The sequence below is a fragment of the Hippopotamus amphibius genome, chromosome 11 (assembly GCF_030028045.1).
Source record: "Hippopotamus amphibius kiboko isolate mHipAmp2 chromosome 11, mHipAmp2.hap2, whole genome shotgun sequence".
NCBI classification, from domain to species: domain Eukaryota; kingdom Metazoa; phylum Chordata; class Mammalia; order Artiodactyla; family Hippopotamidae; genus Hippopotamus; species Hippopotamus amphibius.
In genome coordinates this window covers 65,384,856-65,407,456 of record NC_080196.1, presented here as the reverse complement: position 1 = coordinate 65,407,456, position 22,601 = coordinate 65,384,856, and the positions used below count along the sequence as shown (strand labels likewise).

Here is a 22,601-nt window from a genome sequence, read left to right as displayed (position 1 = left end):
ATCTGGCATGATTGCACCTCGTGGAGCACGTTCTTACTCTTACACCTGGCTGATATACGTATCACCTGATTCTCTATTCCTCCTGGTTTATTTTGCTCTCTTTTCTGCAGACCTCTTCTGAGTAAGAAGAGGACTTCATTGGCCTAGTGAAGCAGGCTATAAAGTTTAGTAAATGTTTAGTTATATTAGGTATATTTTATTCATAGAGAATGTTCAAACATCAGTACTTAAAGTGTTTAGACACTGTCTCCCTTGAAAGTCTTAGGGGAAAATTGCTGCTTCCATTATTTTATTGCTGTTATTTCTCTGTTTAATTGCTTGCCTCTCATATCCTTTGAATGTTTTCTTTTAATTCAGTAAGGAAAATTATTTAAATCTAGACACCTAAACCTATCTTGGAATAAGGACTGCTTTGAGAGGTTCTCCTTAGTCTGGATCCAGAAAGGATTAAGGAATTGTCTTTTCTCTTTAAGAAATTGAGTCCTGGAAATATTTATTTGGAGTCACATGGGTTTCTCTGGTTGTCATTAAGTCATCTTTAACAGTTTTTGGCATGTCTTTTGTTGTATTTATCTGGAATATCTTTTGCTGTATAAATCTGGAATATTTGATATGCACAATTTCAAATGCAAGTATGATACATAAAACATTATTACAATCCAAACATGAGGTTTTTTGATTATTTGCCAGTCTGGGGATACTTTTGAATTACCTGCTTACCGATCTTTTAAAACAAATTTTAGTTGTCTCCACTAGGTCTTTGTAGACTTGGTTTTTCTCAGGCAGAATTAATAGTTCTATACCATTGTTTCTTGGAAAAAAAAGTATCTTTAAGAAACCTTATGGCTCAAAGTCAGGTCTTATGTCTTAGTCACTGTTTACCCCCTGCATTTTATACAGTCCTTGGCATGAAGGTGCTCAGTAAAAGTTTTCCAGTTGAATGAATGATTAAGTGAACAATTAAGCTCCCTCTAAGACCCAGTCCTCTTTTAAAATGTGATGGAATTCTAACAGTGTACCACAGTATTATCTCTAATTTATAATTTGGCATATTATAAAATGTGTGTGCTCTTTGATTTAAATTTTTTTAATTTATAAAACTATTAAGCCTATAGTCAGGATCATTTTGATGGAAAACTGTTTTGATTTGAGAGTGTCTAGTTAGATTGTTCAGAAAATTGAAAGGAAGTAGTCAGAGGAAGAACATATAGAAATGAAATTAGTCAAAGGATGCTCCTCTCCCTGCCCTCTCTAGCCCTTTGAACCCCGCCTACCTCAGATAGCCAGTCACTTAGTGTGTAGTTTAATCGGCATATAACGGTTAATATCTTTGTTGCAGTGAGTCTCTTGTGCCCAGATCCTGGGCTGTTTTGTGGTTCTGCCCCCACACAGCTCCTGCCATTTTAAGTAAGCATGGTGAGTTCTAGTTTTGACTTTTACATGATACTTATTTTTATTTCACCATGCAAAACCTCCAGACTAGAACTTTCCTCTGAAAATAAGGCAACAAGTAAGGGTGGAAGAAGGAAAAGTATCTACATTTAGTGGCAGGTCATATGATTTCCCACTGACTTGCACAGGATGTTTTGTAGTTTGGTTTTCATATTTTCCCTAGTTGACAGTAGGATCATTCACAGATTTTTAATAAGATTCATCTTTATAAAAATTTTATAAAATTAAAAAATTCATATTTTCTGTTTGCTTTTCCACAATAAAAAATTATGCTTTGCCGATCTCCCCTTCCATGAATTCTTGTTAAAAACAGTAATTGAAAGTTAGCTTTAGAAATAGATACTTTGAATACATTTAATGAAAATCAAATTGGACAATTTAGTTTAATAAACATTTCCAGATCAACTGCTCTGTGCCTGTCTTTGCACCTAAGTAAGTCCCTGAGTTGCTGGGTCTGTGGGTGGTAAGGCAGATGCAAGCACCAGTATCGTAGGCACTGTCATAAATTCATATAAGGAAACATGGGTTGGGGAGGAGTAAGTCTACCTCAGAGACTGGGATAGTCAAGAAAGCTTTGAGGAGGCTGTTTCAGTTTGGTCTGTCGAGTTTGCTAGGCAGAAGGATGGAAGAGGGACGGTCAGAGCAAGTGAAACAAATACAGCAAGTATATGTGTTCAGGAAATGCCACAAGGTCTCGACTAGATGGATCAGAGAGGGTGAGAGTTGGGAAGGCGGCCAGATACGAGACTAGAAATAAAGACAGATTCAAGACAACGTTCCACTTTCTCCCTTCTTTGTATCTTAGGCTAAATGTCAAAGCCTTCTTGTGTACCTGTTAGTGAATCAGTACTTAGATTGGGGGAAATGTCACCCATACCTTCTCTCTAGCACTCAAAAAAAAAAACAAAAACAAAAACAAAAGAGCTCTAACCCATATTTTCCAGTTCAATCACATTGTCAAGTTGAATGGTGAATGAAAAAGAAGAGAGAAAGAGGGACAACTTGAGACTCGAGAAAAGAGGCTGAAATCCTCTTGCTGGAACACAGTCACCAGTTTCTCTAGCCTTCAAGGCTGTCTCATGATTACCGGTAATCCACCATCTCCCTTTGGTCCCAGCCTTCTAAGTAGAATGTTTTGCAGGAGGGGTTTGGGAATCTGAGGGTGAAAGAGAGTATAGGTAGATGAGCAATAGCTACTGAAAATCCCATTAACTGTTTTTTTTTAACTTTTTATTTGTTTATTTTTTACAATAAACTGCATATATTTAGAATGTACAATTTAGTATCCCAGTCTCCCAATTCATTCCCCCCCCCAACCCTCCCCGCTTTCCCATTTGGTCGGCATATGTTCGTTCTCTACATCTGTGTCTCTATTTCTGCCTTGCAAACCGGTTGATTTGTACCATTTTTCTATAGTCCACATATATGTGTTAATATACAATATTTGTTTTTCTCTTTCTGACTCACTTCACTCTGTATGACAGTCTCTAGGTCCATCCATGTCTCTAAAAATGTCCCAGTTTCATTGCTTTCTACAGCTGAGTAATATTCCATTGTATGTATGTACCACATCTTCTTTATCCATTCATCTGTTGATGGACATTTAGGTTGCTTCCATGTCCTGGCTATTGTAAATAGTGCTGCAATGAACATTGGAGTGCATGTGTCTTTTTGAATTATGGTTTTCTCAGAGTATATGCCCCATAGTGGGATTGCTGAGTCATATGGTAGTTCTATTTTTAGTTTTGCAAGGAACTTCCATACTGTTCATAGTGGCTGTATTAATTTACATTCCCACCAGCAACGCAAGAGCGTTCCTTTTTCTCCACACCCTCTCTAGCATTTACTGTTTGTAGATTTTCTGTTGATGCCCATTCTAACTGGTGTGAGGTGATACCTCATTGCACTTTTGATTTGCATTTCTCTAATAATTAGTGATGTTGAGCAGCTTTTCATGTGCTTCTTGGCCATCCGTATGTCTTCTTTGGAGAAATGCCTATTTAGGTCTTCTGCCCATTTTTTGTTTGGGTTGTTTGTTTTTTTGATATTGAGCTGGATGAAATGTTTATATATTTTGGAGATTAGTCCTTTGTCTGTTGATCCATTTGCAAATATTTTTTCCCATTCTGAGGGTTGACTTTTCGTCTTGCTTATAGTTTCCTTTGCTGTGCAGAAGCTTTGAAGTTTCTTTAGGTCCCACTTATTTATTTTTGTTTTTATTTCCATTATTCTAGGGGCTGGATTTAAAAAGATCTTGCTGTTATTTACGTCGAAGAGTGTTCTTCCTATGTTTTTCTCCAGGAGTTTTATACTGTCTGGCCTTACATTTAGGTCTTTTATCCATTTTGAGTTTATTTTTGTGTATGGTGTTAGGGAGTGTTCTAATTTCATTCTTTTACATGTAGCTGTCCAGTTTTCCCAGCACCACTTATTGAAGGGGCTGCCTTTTCTCCCTTGTATATCCTTGGCTCCTTTGTCATAGATTAGTTGACCATAGTTTATCTCTGGGCTTTCTATCCTGTTCCGTTGATCTACATTTCTGTTTTTGTGCCAGTACCATACTATCTTGATCACTGTAGCCTTATAGTATAGCCTGAAGTCAGGAAGCCTGATTCCCCCAACTCCTTCTTTCCTTCTCAAGATTGCTTTGGCTATTCGGGGTCTTTTGCGTTTCCATACAAATCGTAAAATTTCTTGTTCTAGTTCTGTGAAAAATGCCATTGGTAATTTGACTGGGATTGCATTGAATCTGTAAATTGCTTTGGGTAGTATAGTCATTTTCACAGTGTTGATTCTTCCAATCTAAGAACATGGTCTGTCCCTCCATCTGTTTGTGTCTTCTTTGATTTCTTTCATGAGTGTCTTATAGTTTTCTGAGTACAGGTCTTTTACCTCCTTGGTGAGGTTTATTCCTAGGTATTTTATTCTTTTTGTTGTAATGGTGAATGGGATTGTTTCCCTAATTTCTCTTTCTGATCTTTCATTGTTAGTGTATAGAAATGCAAGAGATTTCTGTGTGTTAATTTTGTATCCTGCAACTTTACCAAATTCATTGATGAGCTCAAGTAGTTTTCTGGTGGCATCTTTAGGATTTTCTTTGTATAGTATCATGTCATCTGCAAACAGTGACATTTTTACTTCTTCTTTTCCAATTTGGATTCCTTTTATTTCTTTTTCTTCTCTGATTGCTGTGGCAAGGACTTCCAAAACTATGTTGAATAGTAGTGGCAAGAGTGGACATCCTTGTCTTGTTCCTGATCTTAGAGGGAATGCTTCCAGTTTTTCACCATTGAGAATGATGTTTGTTGTGGGTTTGTGATATATGGCCTTTATTATGTTGAAGTAGGTTCCCTCTATGCCCACCTTCTGGAGAGTTTTTATCATAAGTGGGTGTTGAATTTTGTCAAAAGTTTTTTTGCATCTATTGAGATGATCATGTGGTTTTTATCCTTCCGTTTGTTACTGTGGTGTATCACATTGATTGATTTGCATCTATTGAAGAATCCTTGCATTCCAGGGATAAACCCCACTTGATCATGGTGTATGATCCTTTTAATGTGTTGTTGGATTCTGTTGGCTAGTATTTTGTTGAGGACTTTTGCATCTAAATTCATCAGTGATATTGGTCTGTAGTTTTCTTTTTTTGTAGTATCTTTGTCTGGTTTTGGTATCAGGGTGATGGTGGCTTCATAAAATGAGTTTGGGATTGTTCCTTCCTCTGCAATGTTTTGGAAGAGTTTGAGAAGGATGGGTGTTAGCTCTTCTCCAAATGTTTGCTAAAATTCACCTGTGAATCCATCTGGTCCTGGACTTTTGTTTGTTGGGAGATTTTTAATCATAGTTTCAATTTCATTACTCGTGATTGGTCTGTTCATATTTTCTATTTCTTCCTGATTCAGTCTTGGAAGGTTATGCTTTTCTAAGAATCTGTCCATTTCATCCAGGTTGTCCATTTTATTGGCATATAGTTGCTTGTAGTAATCTCTTTCAGTGCTTTTTATTTCTGTGGTGTCCATTGTAACTTCTCCTGTTTCATTTCTAATTTTATTGATTTGAGTCCTCTCCCTCTTTTTCTTGCTGAGTCTTGCTAGAGGTTTATCAATTTTATTTATCTTCTCAAAGAACCAGCTTTTAGTTTTATTGATTTTTGCTATTGTTTTCTTTGTCTCTATTTCATTTATTTCTGCTCTGATCTTTGTGATTTCTCTCCGTCTACTCACTTGGGGTTTTGTTTGCTCTTCTTTCTCTACTTTCTTTAGGTGTAAGGTTAGTTTGTTTATTTGGGATGTTTCTTGTTTCTTGAGGTAGGATTGTATCGCTATAAACTTCCTTCTTAGAATTGCCTTTTCTGCATCCCATAGGTTTTGGATCGTTGTGTTTTCATTGTCATTTGTCTCTAGGTATTTTTGGATTTCCTCTTTGATTTCTTCAGTGATCTGTTGGTTATTTAGTAGCATATTGTTTAGCCTCCATGTGTTTGTTTTTTACAGTTTTTTTCTGTAATTGATTTCTAATCTCATAGCATTGTGGTCAGAAAAGATGCTTGATACAATTTCAATTTTCTTGAATTTACCAAGGCTTGATTTATGACCCAGAATGTGATCTATCCTGGGGAATGTCCCATGTGCACTTGAGAAGAACGTGTAGTCTGCTGTTTTTGGATGTAATGTCCTATAGTTATATATTAAATCCAGCTGATTTATTGTGTCATTTAAAGTTTGTGTTTCCTTATTAATTTTCTGTGTGGATGATCTGTCATTTGGCATAAGTGGGGGGGTTAAAGTCCCCCACAATGATTGTGTTCCTGTCAATTTCCTCTTTCATAGTTGTTAGCATTTGCCTTATGTATTGAGGTGCTCCTATGTTGGGTGCATATATATTTATAATTGTTATCTCTTCTTTTTGGATTGATCCCTCAATCTTTATGTAGTGTCCTTTCTTGTCTCTTGTAATATTTTTTATTTTAAAGTCTATTTTATCTGATATGAGTATCACTACTCCAGCTTTCTTTTGATTTCCATTTGCATGGAATATCTTTTTCCATCCCCTCACTTTCCATCTGTATGTGTCCCTAGGTCTGAAGTGGGTCTCTTGTAGACAGCATATAGAAGGGTCTTGTTTTTGTATCCATTCAGCCAGTCTGTGTCTTTTTGTTGGCGCATTTAGTCCATTTACATTCAAGGTGATTATCGAAATGTATGTTCCTATTACCATTTTCTTAATTGTTTGGGGTTTGTTTTTGTAGGTCCTTTTCTTCTCTTATGTTTCCTGCTTAGAGAAGTTCCTTTAGCATTTGTTGTAGGGCTGGTTTGGTGGTGCTGAATTCTCTTAGCCGTTGCTTGTCTGGAAAGCTTTTGATTTCTCCCTCGAATCTGAATGAGATCCTTGGTTAGAGTATTCTTGGTTGTAGGTTCTTCTCGGTCATCACTTTAAATATATTGTGCCACTCCCTTCTGGCTTGTAGAGTTTCTGCTGAGAAATCAGCTGTTAACCCTATAGGAGTTCTCCTGTATGTTATTTGTCGTTTTTCCCTTGTTGCTTTTAATAACTTTTCTCTGTCTTTAATTTTTGTTGATTTGAATACTATATGTCTTGGCGTGTTTCTCCTTGGGTTTATCCTGCCTGGGACTCTCTGCGCTTCCTGGACTTGGGTAACTATTTCCTTTCCCATGTTAGGGAAGTTTTCAGCTATAATCTCTTGCAGTATTTTCTCAGGTCCTTTCTCTCTTTTTCCTTCTGGGAGCCCTATAATGCAAATGTTGGTGCGTTTAACATTGTCCCAGAGGTCTTTTAGGCTGTCTTCAGTTCTTTTCATCCTTTTTTCTTTATTCTTTTCTGCATCAGTGATTATCACCATTCTGTCTTCCAGGTCACTTATTCGTCCTTCTACCTCCGTTAATCTGCTATTGGTTCCTTCCAGTGTATTTTTCATTTCAGTTATTGTGTTGCATATCTGTTTGTTCTTTTATTCTTCTAGGTCTTTTGTAAACTTTTCTTGCAACTTTTTGATATTTGCATCCAATCTTTTTTCAAAGTCCTGGTTCATCTTCACCATCATCATTCTGAATTCTTTTTCCAGAAGAGTGCCTAGCTCCTCTTCATTTAGTTGTTTCTCTGGTGTTTTATCTTGTCCCTTCATCTGGTACAAAGTCTTTTGCCTTTTCATTTTCTCTGTCTTTCTGTTACTGTGATTTTCAGTTCCACAAGATGAAATAGTGCTGATACTGCTTGATTCTGCTGTCTGCCCTCTTGTGGAGGAAGCTGTCTAGGAGGCTCTTGGGTGCTTCCTGATGGGAGGGACTGATGGTGGGTTGGGCTGGGTGGGTGGAGCTCAGTAAAACTTTAATCTGATTTGGTGGGTGGAGCTCAGTGACACTTTAATCTGCTTGTCTGCCAATGGGTGGGGCTGTGTTCCCACCCTGGTGGTCTTTTGGCCTGAGGTGGCCCAGCCCTGGAGCTTACAGGCTCTTTGGTGGAGCTAATGGTGGACTCTGGAAGGGCTCACGCCAATGAGCACTTCTCAGAACCCCTGCTGCCAGTGCCCCTGTCTCCTCGGTGAGCCACAGCTGCCCCCCCACCTCTGCAGGCAACCCTCCAACACCAGCAGGTAGGTCTGGTTCAGTCTCCTATGGGGTCACTGCTCCTTCCCCCTGGGTCCTGGTGAGCACACTTTTTTGTGTGCCCTCCAAGAGTGGAGTCTCTGTTTCCCCCAGTCCTGTGGAGGTCCTGCAATCAAATCCAGCTGGCTTTCAAAGTCTGATTCTCTGGGGATTCCTCCTCCTGTTGCTGGACCGCCAGGTTAGGAAGCCTGACATTGGGCTCAGAACCCTCAGGACTTCTGCGGTATAACTGTTCTCCAGCTTATGAGTCACCCTCCCAGCATTTATGGGATTTGATTTTAATGCGATTGTGCCCCTCCTACTGTCTCATTGCGGCTTCTCCTTTGTCTCTGGATGTGGGGTGGGTTTTTTTGGTGAGTTCCAGTGTCTTTCTGTGGATGATTGTTCAGCAGTTAATTGTCATTCCGGTGCTCTTGCAAGAGGGAGTGAGTGCACGTCCTCCTACTCCGCCATCTTGATTCTTCTCCCCCATTAACTGTTTGAATTAAAAACTAGCAGATTAGGTTTTAACTATGTTTATGGCTTGCCTGGTTTGAGCAGACAAGCAGAACGTAGACAGAAATAATATTTCTTTACCTTTGAAAACATGATTTCTCACCTTCGGTTTGTCCAGCTACGAAAAGGGCCGGCAGTCTTGTGGGGTTTCCAGGTATGAAATCCTGGCATGTGTTTTGTGATGGTGCCAGTGCACAGTTAGGAAAAGAAAAAAGAAAAAAAAGCTCTTATTCTGTCCTCAATGCCAAGAAGATATCACTTTCTAAGCTGCGTGTCAGTGTTAGATATTTATTGGATAAAACATCTGTCCTAATTCTTCAGTTTCCTGGCTCCTGTTGTAATTTCACATACAGGGGATTTCCCTGGTCCTTTCTTGAACATTAATTTTTCTTTGGCTTGTATTTCAGAGGCCAGACTCAGCCCCTTAGATAAATATTCAGGCAACTGTTTAAAATAAGCCCTCTGTTATTTATTTATCACATCTGTTAAGAAAGCTGCAAGGATAAAGTAAAAGTGAAAACTGTGTGTTTTGTCAGAATATGAATCTGCAGGAATATGTGGAACTACCTCTCCAACTATGCAGTGAGTGTTTTTAGAATCTGCCACCCTCATCAGATACCTGGCAAAAGAATGAATAGTTACTTAGATGCCCATGTTTAGGGTCTATATTGTCAACACACATGCGTGTGCACGCACATACACATACACACAGGCACACTGGAGCCTACGGATGCTGTTACATTGTGTCCTAGTCATTTTTATTCTTGATTTTTTTTTCCTTTAAAATAAGTTTGAAATCCAGAGCAACACTCATACATTTTATTTTCTATTACATTTACTTTCTTTAAGATTCTGTAATTATTTTATCAGAAATAAATAATTAGGGGAAAATGGTTTGACCCAGAGAAATAGGACCAACTTTAGAAAGAGGAATCAGGGAGGAGAATTACTCTGTAGTAAAGTAATTCTCATGATGCTTCACTTGGGTCTAGGCTGGGATGTAAGATCAAGTAAAACAGGCTTGAGTGAAAGGAAATTGAATAATCTCAAGAAAAAAATTCACAGTATTCTTTGATGCTGTTTCAGTTTTATTTTGCTGCCCTCCAACTGAAATTCTGGGCTGTAAGCTGAACAGAATCTTCCTTCTGGAAACACTATATGTAAATATATGTGAATCATTGTTAACACAGTGCAGTAGTGAATTTAAACAACCAGACGGCATATACGCTGATACTGAAATAGGTATCACAATAGCCTGTGGTTTCCTAGGTCAGAAACAAGTAGAGCAAGTTGTAATTTAGGTATCTGTTATCCTCAGGAAGTGACAGCCGATTGTATACTGCCTATTATAACAGTCGGTAAATATAAGACATAAGGCTTTGATAACATCTGCACTGACGTGATATTTGTTGGTTTTTTGATCCTGCTGTGTTGAACTTTACCTTTGAAACACTTATAAGTAAAATTATTTCCTAAGAAAATTGGTAAATTTGTTTCAACATCCAGTAGGCAGAAGCATTCTCGTATTTTCCACAAATTTCCTGAAATCCATGTCCTGCATTTGGTTATCCTTTTTAACTACCATTAAGTTTGTATTTTTCTAGGTGGCAATACTAAATTTAAGAATGTGAAAGTAATAAAATGCACTCTTTACTACTGGCTGGGTTTACATTCCATCCACTTTAGGTCTGTTCAGTTGAGATCATATATCCTTTCCGCCACCTTCGTCTCACCTCCCCAGTTTGTCACACTTCATATCGACTCTAGAACATTGAAAAGGCCATATATGTAATCAAGATAAAAGTAAATTTTTCTTTAGAATATAAACTGATGATTGTTTCTATTATTTTTTGATATGTGAACTTTGGCAAAGTGTTACAAATTACTCTAGTGATGATTCCAAGGAGAAAAGCCTCCAAGCCATCGTTTATGAAAGCAGTGTTATAAAATGTTTCTTTACTAGAACAGTTAGACTGTTTTAAGTGAAAAATGTCATATTGTATCAAATAGAAAAAACTTCCCTGATCTTTAACTCAAGGACTTTTCTCCGGTATCTGTGGGCAAATCCATTTGCAACTTCAAACTTAGTGTTTCCTGGGCCATTTGCGCTCAGTTTTTTCTTGTGGGAGCTCAACATCTTGTTCCCTGTGCCCTTATTAACTCCCTGTTTCAGGTCCTCCAACGTGACGCAAGTAAATTAAACTTCTTTAGACATTAAATTTTTTTTGTATCAGTTCTTGGCTTTGAAGCCAGATATTCTGAGTGGAAGTGTAAGGACCTGGCCTTGGACTCCAGCTCTGCTGTTTCACTTGGCTGTGTGACCATGGGCAAGTTATTTACCCTTTCTGAGCTGTAGTTTTCTCTCTCCAATGTGGAGATGATACTTTTCCATCTCGCAAGGAAGCTGTGAGGATGAAATGATATCACATAAGCGAAGCACCTGGCATTAATAAGTAAGTTATTTTATCTTTCAAAACGTGTTCATTTTGGCTTCCTGATTACTTTCTCCTGTTAAAACAAAAGCTGATTAACTTTTTTCCCAAGCATTCCCTTTCAGGGACCGCATGTTCGTTTCTAGGCAACGTGCGCTTGAGTCTTTCTAAAGCCGCGTTCTGAACACTGCCACGTGCACATGCCTCCATTTTAGACTAGAATCATTTGTGACTCCTCCAGCTGCCTTTAAAACTCAGGTCAAAATCCTCCCGCGTTACTGTTCCTTGGAAAATTTTCTTGGATTAGCGTTAACCCTGGTGCCCTTAAGGAGTCTTACTTTGGGCTTTAACAATATGTTCTCAAGCTGTTTTCTTCCATCGAACTTCCTCTTGCTTCCTGCCTTTGACATATGCCTCCATTCTGCCACTAATCGTAGTGCTTCCTCACTTTGATTTTCCAAATAAACTCCTCCTCCCCTCAAGTGCACAGAAAAGGCCTGCATCTGCGCTGCTGCCAAGGTCCTGGCAGCGTGAAACCCAGGCTCTCAGGCGGAATGTCTGAGGAGACCAGGAAGAAGAGTTGGAGCTCCAGCACAGGGGTCGTAGAGCAGAAAGTGACGGTGGGCTTGACTTCTGTAGACTAGGCAACTGGAAAGCTTGACTCTGGTAAAAATTGGATAGATTATATGGTAATCTGCAGAGGACATAATTTCCTTGAAAGTAATTATCTTCAATTGACACCCAGCATCTCAGATTTCATTTTTCCTTCCCCCTGCTATGTGCCTTGGCCCATAGAGGAGGATACACACACGCCAGTAGATCGGAGATTCTATAGAAGGAGGGCTGTTAAATAGGAGAATCACAGTACCTCTCAGGTTGGTAGACTGAAGACAATCTCATGAATGTAGATTCTTTCTTCGGAACACTATGCATTGCCCAGTCTCCCTACTCAGCTCCAGAAAGACTCCCAACTCTTGAGACAGATATTGTGTTCTTTTTTATGTCTGTACAATAGCCCAAGACATAGAAATTATCATCAATTAGTGGGTAAGGAAACTGAGGCTTAGAAAGGTTCAGTGTAACCGTGGCCACACAGTTATTAAATGATCCCTGCATTTAAATGGAGATACTCTTCTTTTGACAGTGCTATTTTGCCTTATTTTAGGTATCCGTTTTCAATTGGAGAAAAGCTCCAAGCAAGTTAATTACAGTGGATATAAAAAAAGGAATTCAAATTAGTAATATTATTATCTCTCTGTTTCTAGTTTGTGCGAAGCAGGTAACCGATGAGGCATCTTCCACTCGAGATTCAAGCCTCCCGAATGCAGCGGTGCAGAGCAAGTTAGTGTCTTCCTTTCAGCAGCACACCAAAAAGGCACTCAAACAGGTAAGGTCGCTGGTATTTCTTCTTCGTCCCTCAGGTCTACCTACTTAAGGTAATGCAGGCTATGTAGAGAAAGTAAAATGAATAAGAACATAGTAATCAGAAAGCAACAAAGGTGTCCTAGATTCTACCACTCCCCTAATATTCAATACGCTGATTTTAATCTATGCTAAAAACTAAGAGAGGCTTGGCTGAGACCTTTGATGTAAAACAGAAGAGGGGAAATGTGTTTGGAAACATATAGAACTTATATTAAGATTTTGTGTGTGTGTGTTTTATAGCAAACATATTGGGTTCATACATGCATTGCATATCTTGAAAATAATTTCTCTGTTTATGGTCTTGCATTTATCTGATAGTCGACATCAAAGTAAACGTAATTTCTCTCTTGTTACTGAAATGCATTAAGTTATGAATAAGAAAAATAGCAATCGTGCCTTACTTGTATCTAGACAATCCATTTTTGCTGCTGAATAGAGGTCAGCTTTGCAGTATCATCCCAACATTACGTCTCTCTTTGTCCAGAGACTGTGGTGGGAAGTGTGGTTATCATGCTGGGCTCTGAGCTCAGACGTAATCTGGTTTCAACCCTTGCTACTCACTGTGTGCCTCTGGGGAAGCCACTTTTCTTCTCTGAGTCTTAAACTCCTCTAGAAGATGTGGAAAATAAAAGCACCCTTCACATGGGAATGATCTGACTGTTAAGTGAGATGATACACTGAAAGCACACGGTAGAGTGAATGTCTGGCCCATAATGATCACTCAATAAGTAGTAGCTACTGCTACCATGTGAGAAATGCTGAATGTGCCCGGGAGAAAGAAAGAGATACTATGGTTAGAGAGGAGCATTGCATGATTATAGTAGTTCATAATGTCAGTAAGTGTAAAGCTTACATATGTAGCCCTGAGTTCGTTTTCCCTTGTTTAACTGCTTTCCTTATTTTTTGTTTTTATGCTTCGGTGCCAAACACCTCCACTCCACCCCTTGATGACCCTCGCCAAGTCTAGGAATAGAGGCATCACTCTAAGTGATGTAACTATAACAAGGAAAGAGAAGCCATGGTTTTAAATAAAGTTGAAAATGGTTTTAAAGTCCCACCAATCTGTAAAGCTACTTAATATTTACATCCAAGCTCGTTGACTTAGAATGTCTCCACCTACTCCTCTGTTACAAACAGGGAAACTTAGGAAAGCAACTTAACATTTTTGTACTGAATTCTGTGACTTTATAATTCTGCGTTAACTACTGAAATTGCAGTATTTCAATTCATTGGTGTTACATTTAAGGTGGTAACAGTGTTTCATCCTACAGAGGTCAAATACGCTTTACTAAGCTTGCCACTTGTATCATTGCTTTTGTGAAATGTTTTAGATGCCAAAGGACAAAATTGAATTCAGGGTTGAGATCCCTTTTTAACTGATGAAATAAAGAATGGATGATGGTAGGGAAGCCTGGAAAAAGGCTGATTCAGGTGGCAAATAGGATGCAGGTACTAAAATACTAACCGGGATGGAACAAAAGATACAAAACTGGATACTGGTAGCTGTATAGCATTTAGGAAACATAAGATGCAATCATAAATGAAACTCATACTTCTGAAAAGCAGTGATTTAGAAAATGTGTACGCTGTGAAATCTTCCTCCATGTGAGTGTGAAGATAAATAGTCACATCTCTGTATTGTTGTCTCATTATTTTTTACTTTCTTCACTTTGTTTTCATATCCTTTGAACATTTTTTTTTTTTACAATTACTAAAACGTTACACAACTTTTGAGTTAGTGGCTATTTTTGTTTATTTTGTTTTGTTGTATAGCATGTGTTCATGGGAAGTGCCACTTGCTTGATTAGGGTCTAAGCCTTGTTTTAAGAAACCTGCCCTGTAATCTTCTTAATGGCCTGAAAGAGTTATTCATTGATGTCTGAAAACTTCCTGTTGTATAACTAAGTAACAAATTAGTTGCCCAGACAATATGGCACAATATATACAAGATATGCTAATGCTTGATTAATAATCAAATTCATATTGGAAATACGCATACAAGAAAAGCTGTTCTTGCAGAATTTTGCCCAGATTCCCTATAATTGCTGAGTTTCTTAAGACAGCATTTCAAAAATTGACTGAACATGCAGCATTTTAAATTGTAGCAGCCTCAGCAAATCTGCAGCTTTCTTTTTGATAGTTGAATGGCTATGACCATGTAGAGTTCTTTGCAAGTGTATGTACCATTATGTATTCATATATATATGTTCTGTGTTTATGAATATGTCTTGTGTGTACACATACAGGCACAAATCATGATCTCACAAATATAGGGCCAGCCGAATAACCCTGGTAATACTTACATTAGCTGTCATTTATTTTTATGAATTCTAGACATTACGCTCTACATTTAACAGGCCCTATGCCGTTTAATCCTCTTGCAAATCCTTTAAAGTAATCCTTTAAAATACTTTTCAAATGAGGAAGCCCAGAGGAATTAGAAAACTTACCCAGGGTTGTCTCGTGAGTAAATCTTGGAGGCGTTCGAACCCAACATCAGAGTTTCAGACTCTACCTTCTTAACTAGTAGTTCCTTTTAGCACCTGCTACGTAATAGGGTAGATGGATTTTTGACATCATCCAAGGAAATCTGCATTCTTGAGTATTTGTATGATGCAGGGAAAGCATAGTGATTAAGAATACTGTTTCCTAGCACAGACTGCTTGTGCTCAGTATCAGCACATATTAAAGGTAGGTACTTGGGTATATTAGCCTTTATCATTTTACTAGAAGTATATTCTGAGTCAGTGGGGCTTTCGTTGTTGAACTATATATGTCCAGTGTAGATTCTTACAAAAAAGCAGGTGAAAAAGACAAAAACAAAACCCAGGAGCTTTATACGCTTAAGTATAGTAAAGGAATGTAAAACAAACCTCATGTAAAATAAGCCAGGCAGAATTTCCCGGCTCTGAAGCCCCCGCCCTCACCCAAAGCATGTTGCCGCAGAGAGTGAGCGCTTTAACTGTGCACTGCTGTTGATTGCAGTGTAATTATAGGCTGGACAAGACGGAGGCGATGATGCCCCTTGGCTATTGATGTAGAGCATTTTCTTTGCTCCTAATAGTTGGGTCCCTTTCACTTTCTAATCATCAAAACATTAGTTAATGTCATACGTTGAGTATAATTGCATGCATCCTATGTTGTTATTTCAGTGTTATTTTTCTGAATAGGATCTTCACGTTAAGCATATTCAGAGGCCTCTGGAGAACAGCAGATTGCTGATGCTTACCTGGTTCCCCATCTTCTCTCTGCCTTGGTATTTTAGCTTTAATGATCCTAAAGAGTGTGGAATGATTAGATTTTGAATTTCAAGGAAACATAATTAAGAAAGATGAAATTTTGGAAGTTTCTAAACAGCAGAATCAAACACAAGATTAAAAAAGGATGAGGCCTGTTGTGATGAACGGTAACACGATGGAGAATGGAACCTTTCTGTGTTGTTCCTGTTGGTTTCTCTGACTTCATTATTTATTTAAGAGTGGTAGAATTTATTCATAAAGTTGCAGATCCTTTTCCCTCTTCCTATCTCAGAGCAGACATACTCCTGTTATTCTGCTTTCTCTTTATATGTTTGACCAACACTGTGAAATTCTAAAGGTTATGTTGCATGATAGCAGTTTTTGGACGTGGGCGTTGACATTTAGTGTACTAGCAACAGTGCACATTGTTGGTGCTGGACACAGCCAGTTGTTTCATATGTGTGTATTTCTCATTATTTTAGCATTCACAGCATGTGCTATTTTCAGATTTTTCAGTGAAGGGCTTCTTACTGCATCCAGTGCATTCTTAAGTTACATTGTTGGTATTCTTTCTCTATGAAAACAAAGAAAGTGTTACTTCTTTATGCAAATTCCAAGTTAACATAAAAGCCTCTGGCTTTAGATTTTACTTTATTTTTCACTGGGGTGAGAATGAGAACTGTTCCATATTTTTAGAGTTATCCCAAGCTTTATGTTTAAAAAATTAAATGTTTATCTAAAGGGTTTCTGTCTGTTTTTGCAAGAGAACACTGTGATACATCTCTAGAGGAAAGCATGCTCACTCAGCATCTTTTGTTTCTTTCTTTTCACTTAAAGCCAGAATTGTAATTGATGTGTGATATGATCTTTACTTTCCTAGACTGGTTTAGCTCTGTTATGTTCGTTTCCTTTAATAAGTAAGTTTATTTCCAAATGTAAGCCTGTAAATTTCTTTCATGTTGAATGATACCTGGAAGTATTAAACTTGGCAAGTCCAATGTACTCCGTGTAGTTTGGGCATGAGGACATTATATGTGTGGGTAGCTTGAAGGTACAAGCCTTTATAGTAGACTGCATTTACACTGCCATCTGCTTATTTATTTAGGTTTCAGTATCGCTTCTTTCTAGAATTGAAATTAGAAGTTAAAGTTGTTCAATAACATATTCCATTAGCATTCCAGTGTATACCTAAGGGTTAAGTAGTTGGAGGTACTTCATTGATATCATCCTTCTAAAATGAATCTAGACTAATATAGTAAGACTTGTGTAATATCAGTGTCAGAATAAAACCATGGTATAGATTGATCAACAGGGCCACCACTACCTAATTAAAACCTTGGGTGTGGAATAGAAAAAGCCATCCCATTCCCCAGTTGTCACAACAACAAGTAATCTCCCCTTTCAGGGTATCCTTGTTCAAAGCAAATCTTCCATGACCATCTAAAGTAGCCTTCCAAATCATATTAATCTATTACATGGAGGTATATGTTCCAGGCTGGGATACTGAAACTTAGAATTACAAGGTAAAGTGCATTTAACTTCTATTATATTTGGAGCATAAAATGGGAAATTTTATTGTTCTCTTGGAAATTTAGCTAAAGCTCAAAGTTAAGGATAATGAATACAGAAGTATCCTGTTGTGAAAAGGGGTGCTAGACACAGCCTCTCAGCCTTACTGAGAGGAGGCCAGGTGGCCATCAACCATCCCCCAAAAGCCTATTTAAAAAATACCTCTGTGGAGTTCCTATTTAAAATATCTTGCCACTGTTTTACAGAGGTGTTTACCCAAGTTATTTACCCAGCATTACTCAGCTAGCTAGCTAGTTAAGTCTTTCTCTAACTCTACAGCCTCATACCTCAGAGTCATTAAGATAGTTCTGCAGCAGCCCCGCTTCCACTGCAAGTCGGCCTGGTAGAGGAGGGGGATTTTAATACCTCTCTTGGGTCAGGCTCATTTATTTGGGGAGGTGGGGAACACTGGGAATGTACATTAGTACCTTGATACTAAGAGGTATCAAAAATTGATGCCCTGAGGGCTGAATTTGGCTTGAATCCTCTTTGTTTGGCACACTGTTTACAACAGGAAAACTAACCTAAAAATCCAGTTGTGTTTCTTTCTTTCTTTCTTCCTTCTTTCCTTCCTTCCTTCCTTCCTTCCTTCCTTCCTTCCTTCCTTCCTTCCCTTCCTTCTTTCTTTCTTTAATTTATTTTGGCTGCATTGGGTCTTTGTTGCTGCGAGCGGGCTTTCTCTAGTGGTGGTGAGCAGGGGCTACTCTTCGTTGTGGTGCGTGGGCTAGCAGTGGCTTCTCTTGTTCCAGAGCACGAACTCTAGGCTTGCGGGCTTCAGTAATTGTGGCTCTCAGACCCAGTAGTTGTGGCTCATTGGCTCTAGAGCACAGGCTCAGTAGTTGTGGCGCATGGGCTTAGTTGCTCCAGGGCATGTGGGATCTTCCCAGACCAGGGATCGAACCCATGTCCCCTGCATTGGCAGGCGGATTCTTAACCACCGCGCCCCCAGGGACGTCCCGTGTTTCTTCTCTTGCGTCATTACTACCATCTCCAGTGGGGTATGTGTGACTCAGCTTCCCCCTTGTTACTGTCTGACCGTAGCCAGTGTGGTCCAGAAAGCATTGCACATTTTTCAAGGGATTGTGAGGAGGAGACACGCAGCGTATGTGTGAGGGGCCCATGTGCACATAGTTGCAGAATTAGAGTTATGTAACCAAAACAAACAAACGAGCCATGAGCAGCCACCTTATTTATTTGCAGAATGCATGCCCTTCAGTGAAGGACTAGGAATCACCATGCTACCTTCCTCGTAGACGTGACTCACTGGAGCCCGCCCAGACTCTCCCGGACACCTCGACAGGGTGAACGTTGTTTTTTACCCCTTCTATCCACATTCTCAGCTGCTTGGAAGGTACCCCCAGGGTCCACAGTCACATACTTCCTGCTTTCTAGAAAGTGGACTGGACACTTAAAGGTAGCCTAAAATGACTCAGCCTGAAACAGCTGTGGATCTGGTCCCTGTCATCAAGGCGCCCCTTCCGCTAGCTGAACTCTGATACTCCCGAGTTTAGCCTGCAGCTTTACTGCTGTGACTAGCGTCATAGTAAACAAAAACTTCCCAATTTTTGCTTTTTGACCCTAGAAATGTTATTTGGGGTAAAAGAGTAATACTTGTTTTTCAGAGGTAAAGCAAAAAAAAAAAAAAAAAGTGTGTATTTTTAATACACTTAAAACAATCATTTGAATGGTAGGCATAGTTTTCATCACTTACAGGCACGTAGTGTTACATTTCAGTATTTTAAAAAATGTCGTATCAAGAAATATTGTTCAAGTTTCTGAGCAGGAAATACACATTCAGAAAAAAGTTGTTGAGACCGTTGAAATGGGCTCAATATTGACGAACATTCCTTACCCCTACCTTGGCTCCAGCTTGGCTGTTTTAAAATTCAAAATAGCCATGGGTTTTTATTATTATCATTTTATATCACGGTTTATTTCTGTCTAGTTGCTGACTTTTCTCTAATAGAGTCTTCTCAGCTCTAAAAATTGAGGACAAAATTTTTGTTACTTTAAAAATTATTTACCACAAACACTGGAAAAAGACGTCATCTTTGACTTTATGATTCCAGCTTCTAAGCCTCTTTTTATATCATCTTTTTCCCTTAATCAACATTTTCCAAACTATGCCTGTCCACCATGCCATAAAGTGGATATTTTTAAAATGCCTGTGTGGATCACCAAGGAAAAGTTTGAAATCTGTGATGTATAGACTCCTAAAAGCTAATCACTTTTTACATGGGTTTTAACTGTTTTGTAAAGTCTTACATAGTGGGCAAAGATGGGCTTAATTGTAATTTCAGGTACTGCATTGCCTCATTCTGTTTTATTATTGGATTGATAGGTTAATGTCTATAAAGCACTTGGAGTTCTTACAGAAGGCTAGAGAGATTTATGCAGTTATGTACACACCTTAATGAAAGAGTAAATGTCGTGAATATTTTGTAGCACACATGCTCTCATTCAAAATATTATTGACAGCAAGCTAAAGGTGCGGAGGACGGCCTCTTGTTCATCTTTGTCTCTCCCGTGCCCCCACAGTGCCTGGTACTTTGTAAAATCTCAAAAAATGTAAGACTTGAAGGGAAGATGTATCTTGTTATTACTAGTAACAGTTATCATTCGTAAGAGATTTCCCAAGCCATTCGCTTTCCCATGTGGTTTTAAATCTCATCTGAATATGCCTTCACTCATTTAAGTGATATTTAATTTTTTACATCTGGAATTACTTGACTGCTAAATCTTATGGTCAACAAGTTGGACATTCAGGTTAAACCCTTTGCAAATAAAATGGTATTGTTTCTGTCAACAAGGGAATATACAGTCAACGCAGTATTTCAGGAGACTGTGACAACTATTGGTCAAAGAACATTAATCCAGTAACTGAGATGTAATAAAATTGGTAGAAATTACGTAGAAACCAGGAATTAAAAGGTTGGAGACTGTCTGTGGTCAGCCTTTTACACTTTGGAGGAGTTTTAGCATTCCTGGAGCCATGAATTTAACATCTCTTCAATTGTATGTGCTTAAGCCCGTTTTTAGTACAGGTAATTTTCTGAGTAAAATGATTAGCTAGATAAGCTGTATCTCAAAACTTTGCAATGTCTTTTTATTACATTATCATCGCCGTGGTTGATTCTCTTATGAAACACAAAGCGCTCCCATTTGGAGCAATTTATTCTCGTATCAATCTTTTTTTTCCTGGATTTGCCAGAATGCTGTCACGTTCGTGTTCTGAAGGTTAATGCCCAAAGTCAAGCAGACAGAAGCCAAGTGCTGCAAGGTTTCCAAGATTAGGACTGATTCCCTTCACAGAAATAAATGATTCCTGCCATGTTCAGTGATTTTGTGCAGCACTCCCCACGGCTGAGTGAGCGCTTCAATACCGTGGTCCTTACCTGCTGTACATACTGATGACACTCGGTGTTAGCTTGATTGACTGAGCAGCCCACTGGAGAGGACGCACCTGCAAGAGAAGTGCAGACACATATATTTTTATCCTGGTCTCCAAACATTTATTTTACATTTCTTTTCCTTGGGAGTCATGGTTTCAAATTCCATGGGCTCTCAAGCCACACTGCTCAGGTAGAACAGACCTTTACATGCTGCTTTGTTTTCAGAATTCTACCGAAAATGGTCTCAGGTTTATACCCGTTGCCAAAGCCTGCTTTTATGCTTTTGAGGGAAAATGACAGGAAGGTGATGCTTAAGGGTCCTGACAAATGAGTGACTCTGTGGAATTAAATCTCTTAAGAGGTTCTGTCTAATGATGGGCAAGTGGATCATTTAATTCAATTATGAGAAATCATTTTGACTATATTTTTATGTTCTATTTTATTATCATGTTTTGTAGGCGTTGAGGCAGCAGCAGAAAAGAAGAAATGGAGTCTCAATGATGGTAAACAAGACTGTTCCTCGTGTTGTTTTGACACCATTAAAGGTGTCTGATGAGCAGTCGGATTCGCCTTCAGGTAAAGAGCTAAAATATTGTATGCTTGGCCAGTTTCTTCCCAGAGGAGACGTCCTCACTGAGAGAGATGTCATGAATTTTCTCTGAAACTGAATAATATTTCCACTTGAGATTTCATTTAATTTTTTTTTATACCTTAGACTCTTTCAGTGATTCAAAAATAAGAGGGTATTTCGCTCTTAAAAAAAAACAAAAAAACAAAAGCACCAGCTTGCTCATCATCAAAGGACTTCATTTGCTAATGTCAATAGATGTAAGAAAATGTGTAGTACTGCTAGGTGGATTTTTTGTTGTTGCTTTAGCTTTTGTTTGAATGTTGAACTTTAATGGTGGACCACATGCTGATGTGTAATGCCATCAAAAGCCGTTCTTCCGTGAGTGTGAATTTGTTTTTCCGTCCTCTGCTGCAAAATCAGGAATCCTTTATTAGTTTTTGTGTTCTGGCAACATTCTTCTCACTTCAGTGCAGCCCTGACCTTTTCTTCTAATTTACCTTCTGTCACTTTATCAGCTGTGTACCAGTCTCTTTATTATAGATTGATGTTTGCGTTTTCTCTTCCTGCTTCAACATAAAGTTATTAATAAAGGCATGATCTCTCCCTCTCTCCAAGCCTCCCTGCAGCCTTCATCTTTTTGTCTCAATCTTGCATCGTCTCCAAGTGGCATAGCATTGTTGAGGCTTATTCGTGTATTTTCACAAAAGATCTGAGTGTTTCTTTTAAAAGCTATCAGATCAGTGAACGTGTTTTTGACTCCACTCTTAGGCCATCTGTTCGTGCTTTTTGTTCTGTTTGATTGATTTATTGGGCTTTTCTCTTGATATCCAGTGGAGGAATCAGATTGTGGCCAAAGGTAGTGTATTAACTCTTAGAAAAGGAGATTATATCTATGGTTTGTAAAACAATTTGAGATTTTTCTTTTCAAGGACAGCAAGAGGAAGATAATGACATAATAACTGTTTCCTTTTTTAGGATCCGAATCTAAAAATGGTGAAGCAGACAGTTCAGATAAAGAAATGAAACATGGGCAGAAATCTCCCACTGGAAAACAAACAAGTCAGCACTTAAAACGATTAAAAAAGTCTGGTTTAGGTGAGTGTTCAGTAGATTATAACATTTCACATTTTAGGTATTTAAATCTTGTTGAATGAAATTATGGGAACATTTTTTAAATAGTTAAGGAAATTTTTAAATCTTCCCAATTTATCTAAACCAAAAAGAGTTCTCAAAAAGGCAATATATTACAATGGAGTGATTTTAAGCATATTGCTGAATTCGTGAATGATATTATTGGATGAAGCAGAGGCTAAAGATAAGAGATTTAAAACGATATATGTACTCAAGTAATTATCTGCCAAGTCATAATTCTGTCTAACGTGCAGTGTCTTGTTCCTGCATCGGGG

General features: G+C 38.4%; 1 protein-coding gene across 1 annotated transcript in view; it reads left to right on the top strand.

Moving 5' to 3' along the window:
• Positions 1–22,601, top strand: part of ASXL3 (ASXL transcriptional regulator 3) — a 140,929-nt gene that overhangs the window by 45,172 nt on the left and 73,156 nt on the right. Inside the window, exons 4-6 of the mRNA XM_057699283.1 lie at positions 12,265–12,386; positions 21,083–21,200; positions 22,171–22,290. Of these exons, the coding sequence (XP_057555266.1) occupies positions 12,265–12,386; positions 21,083–21,200; positions 22,171–22,290 (360 nt within the window). The remainder of the gene's footprint in view (positions 1–12,264; positions 12,387–21,082; positions 21,201–22,170; positions 22,291–22,601) is intronic.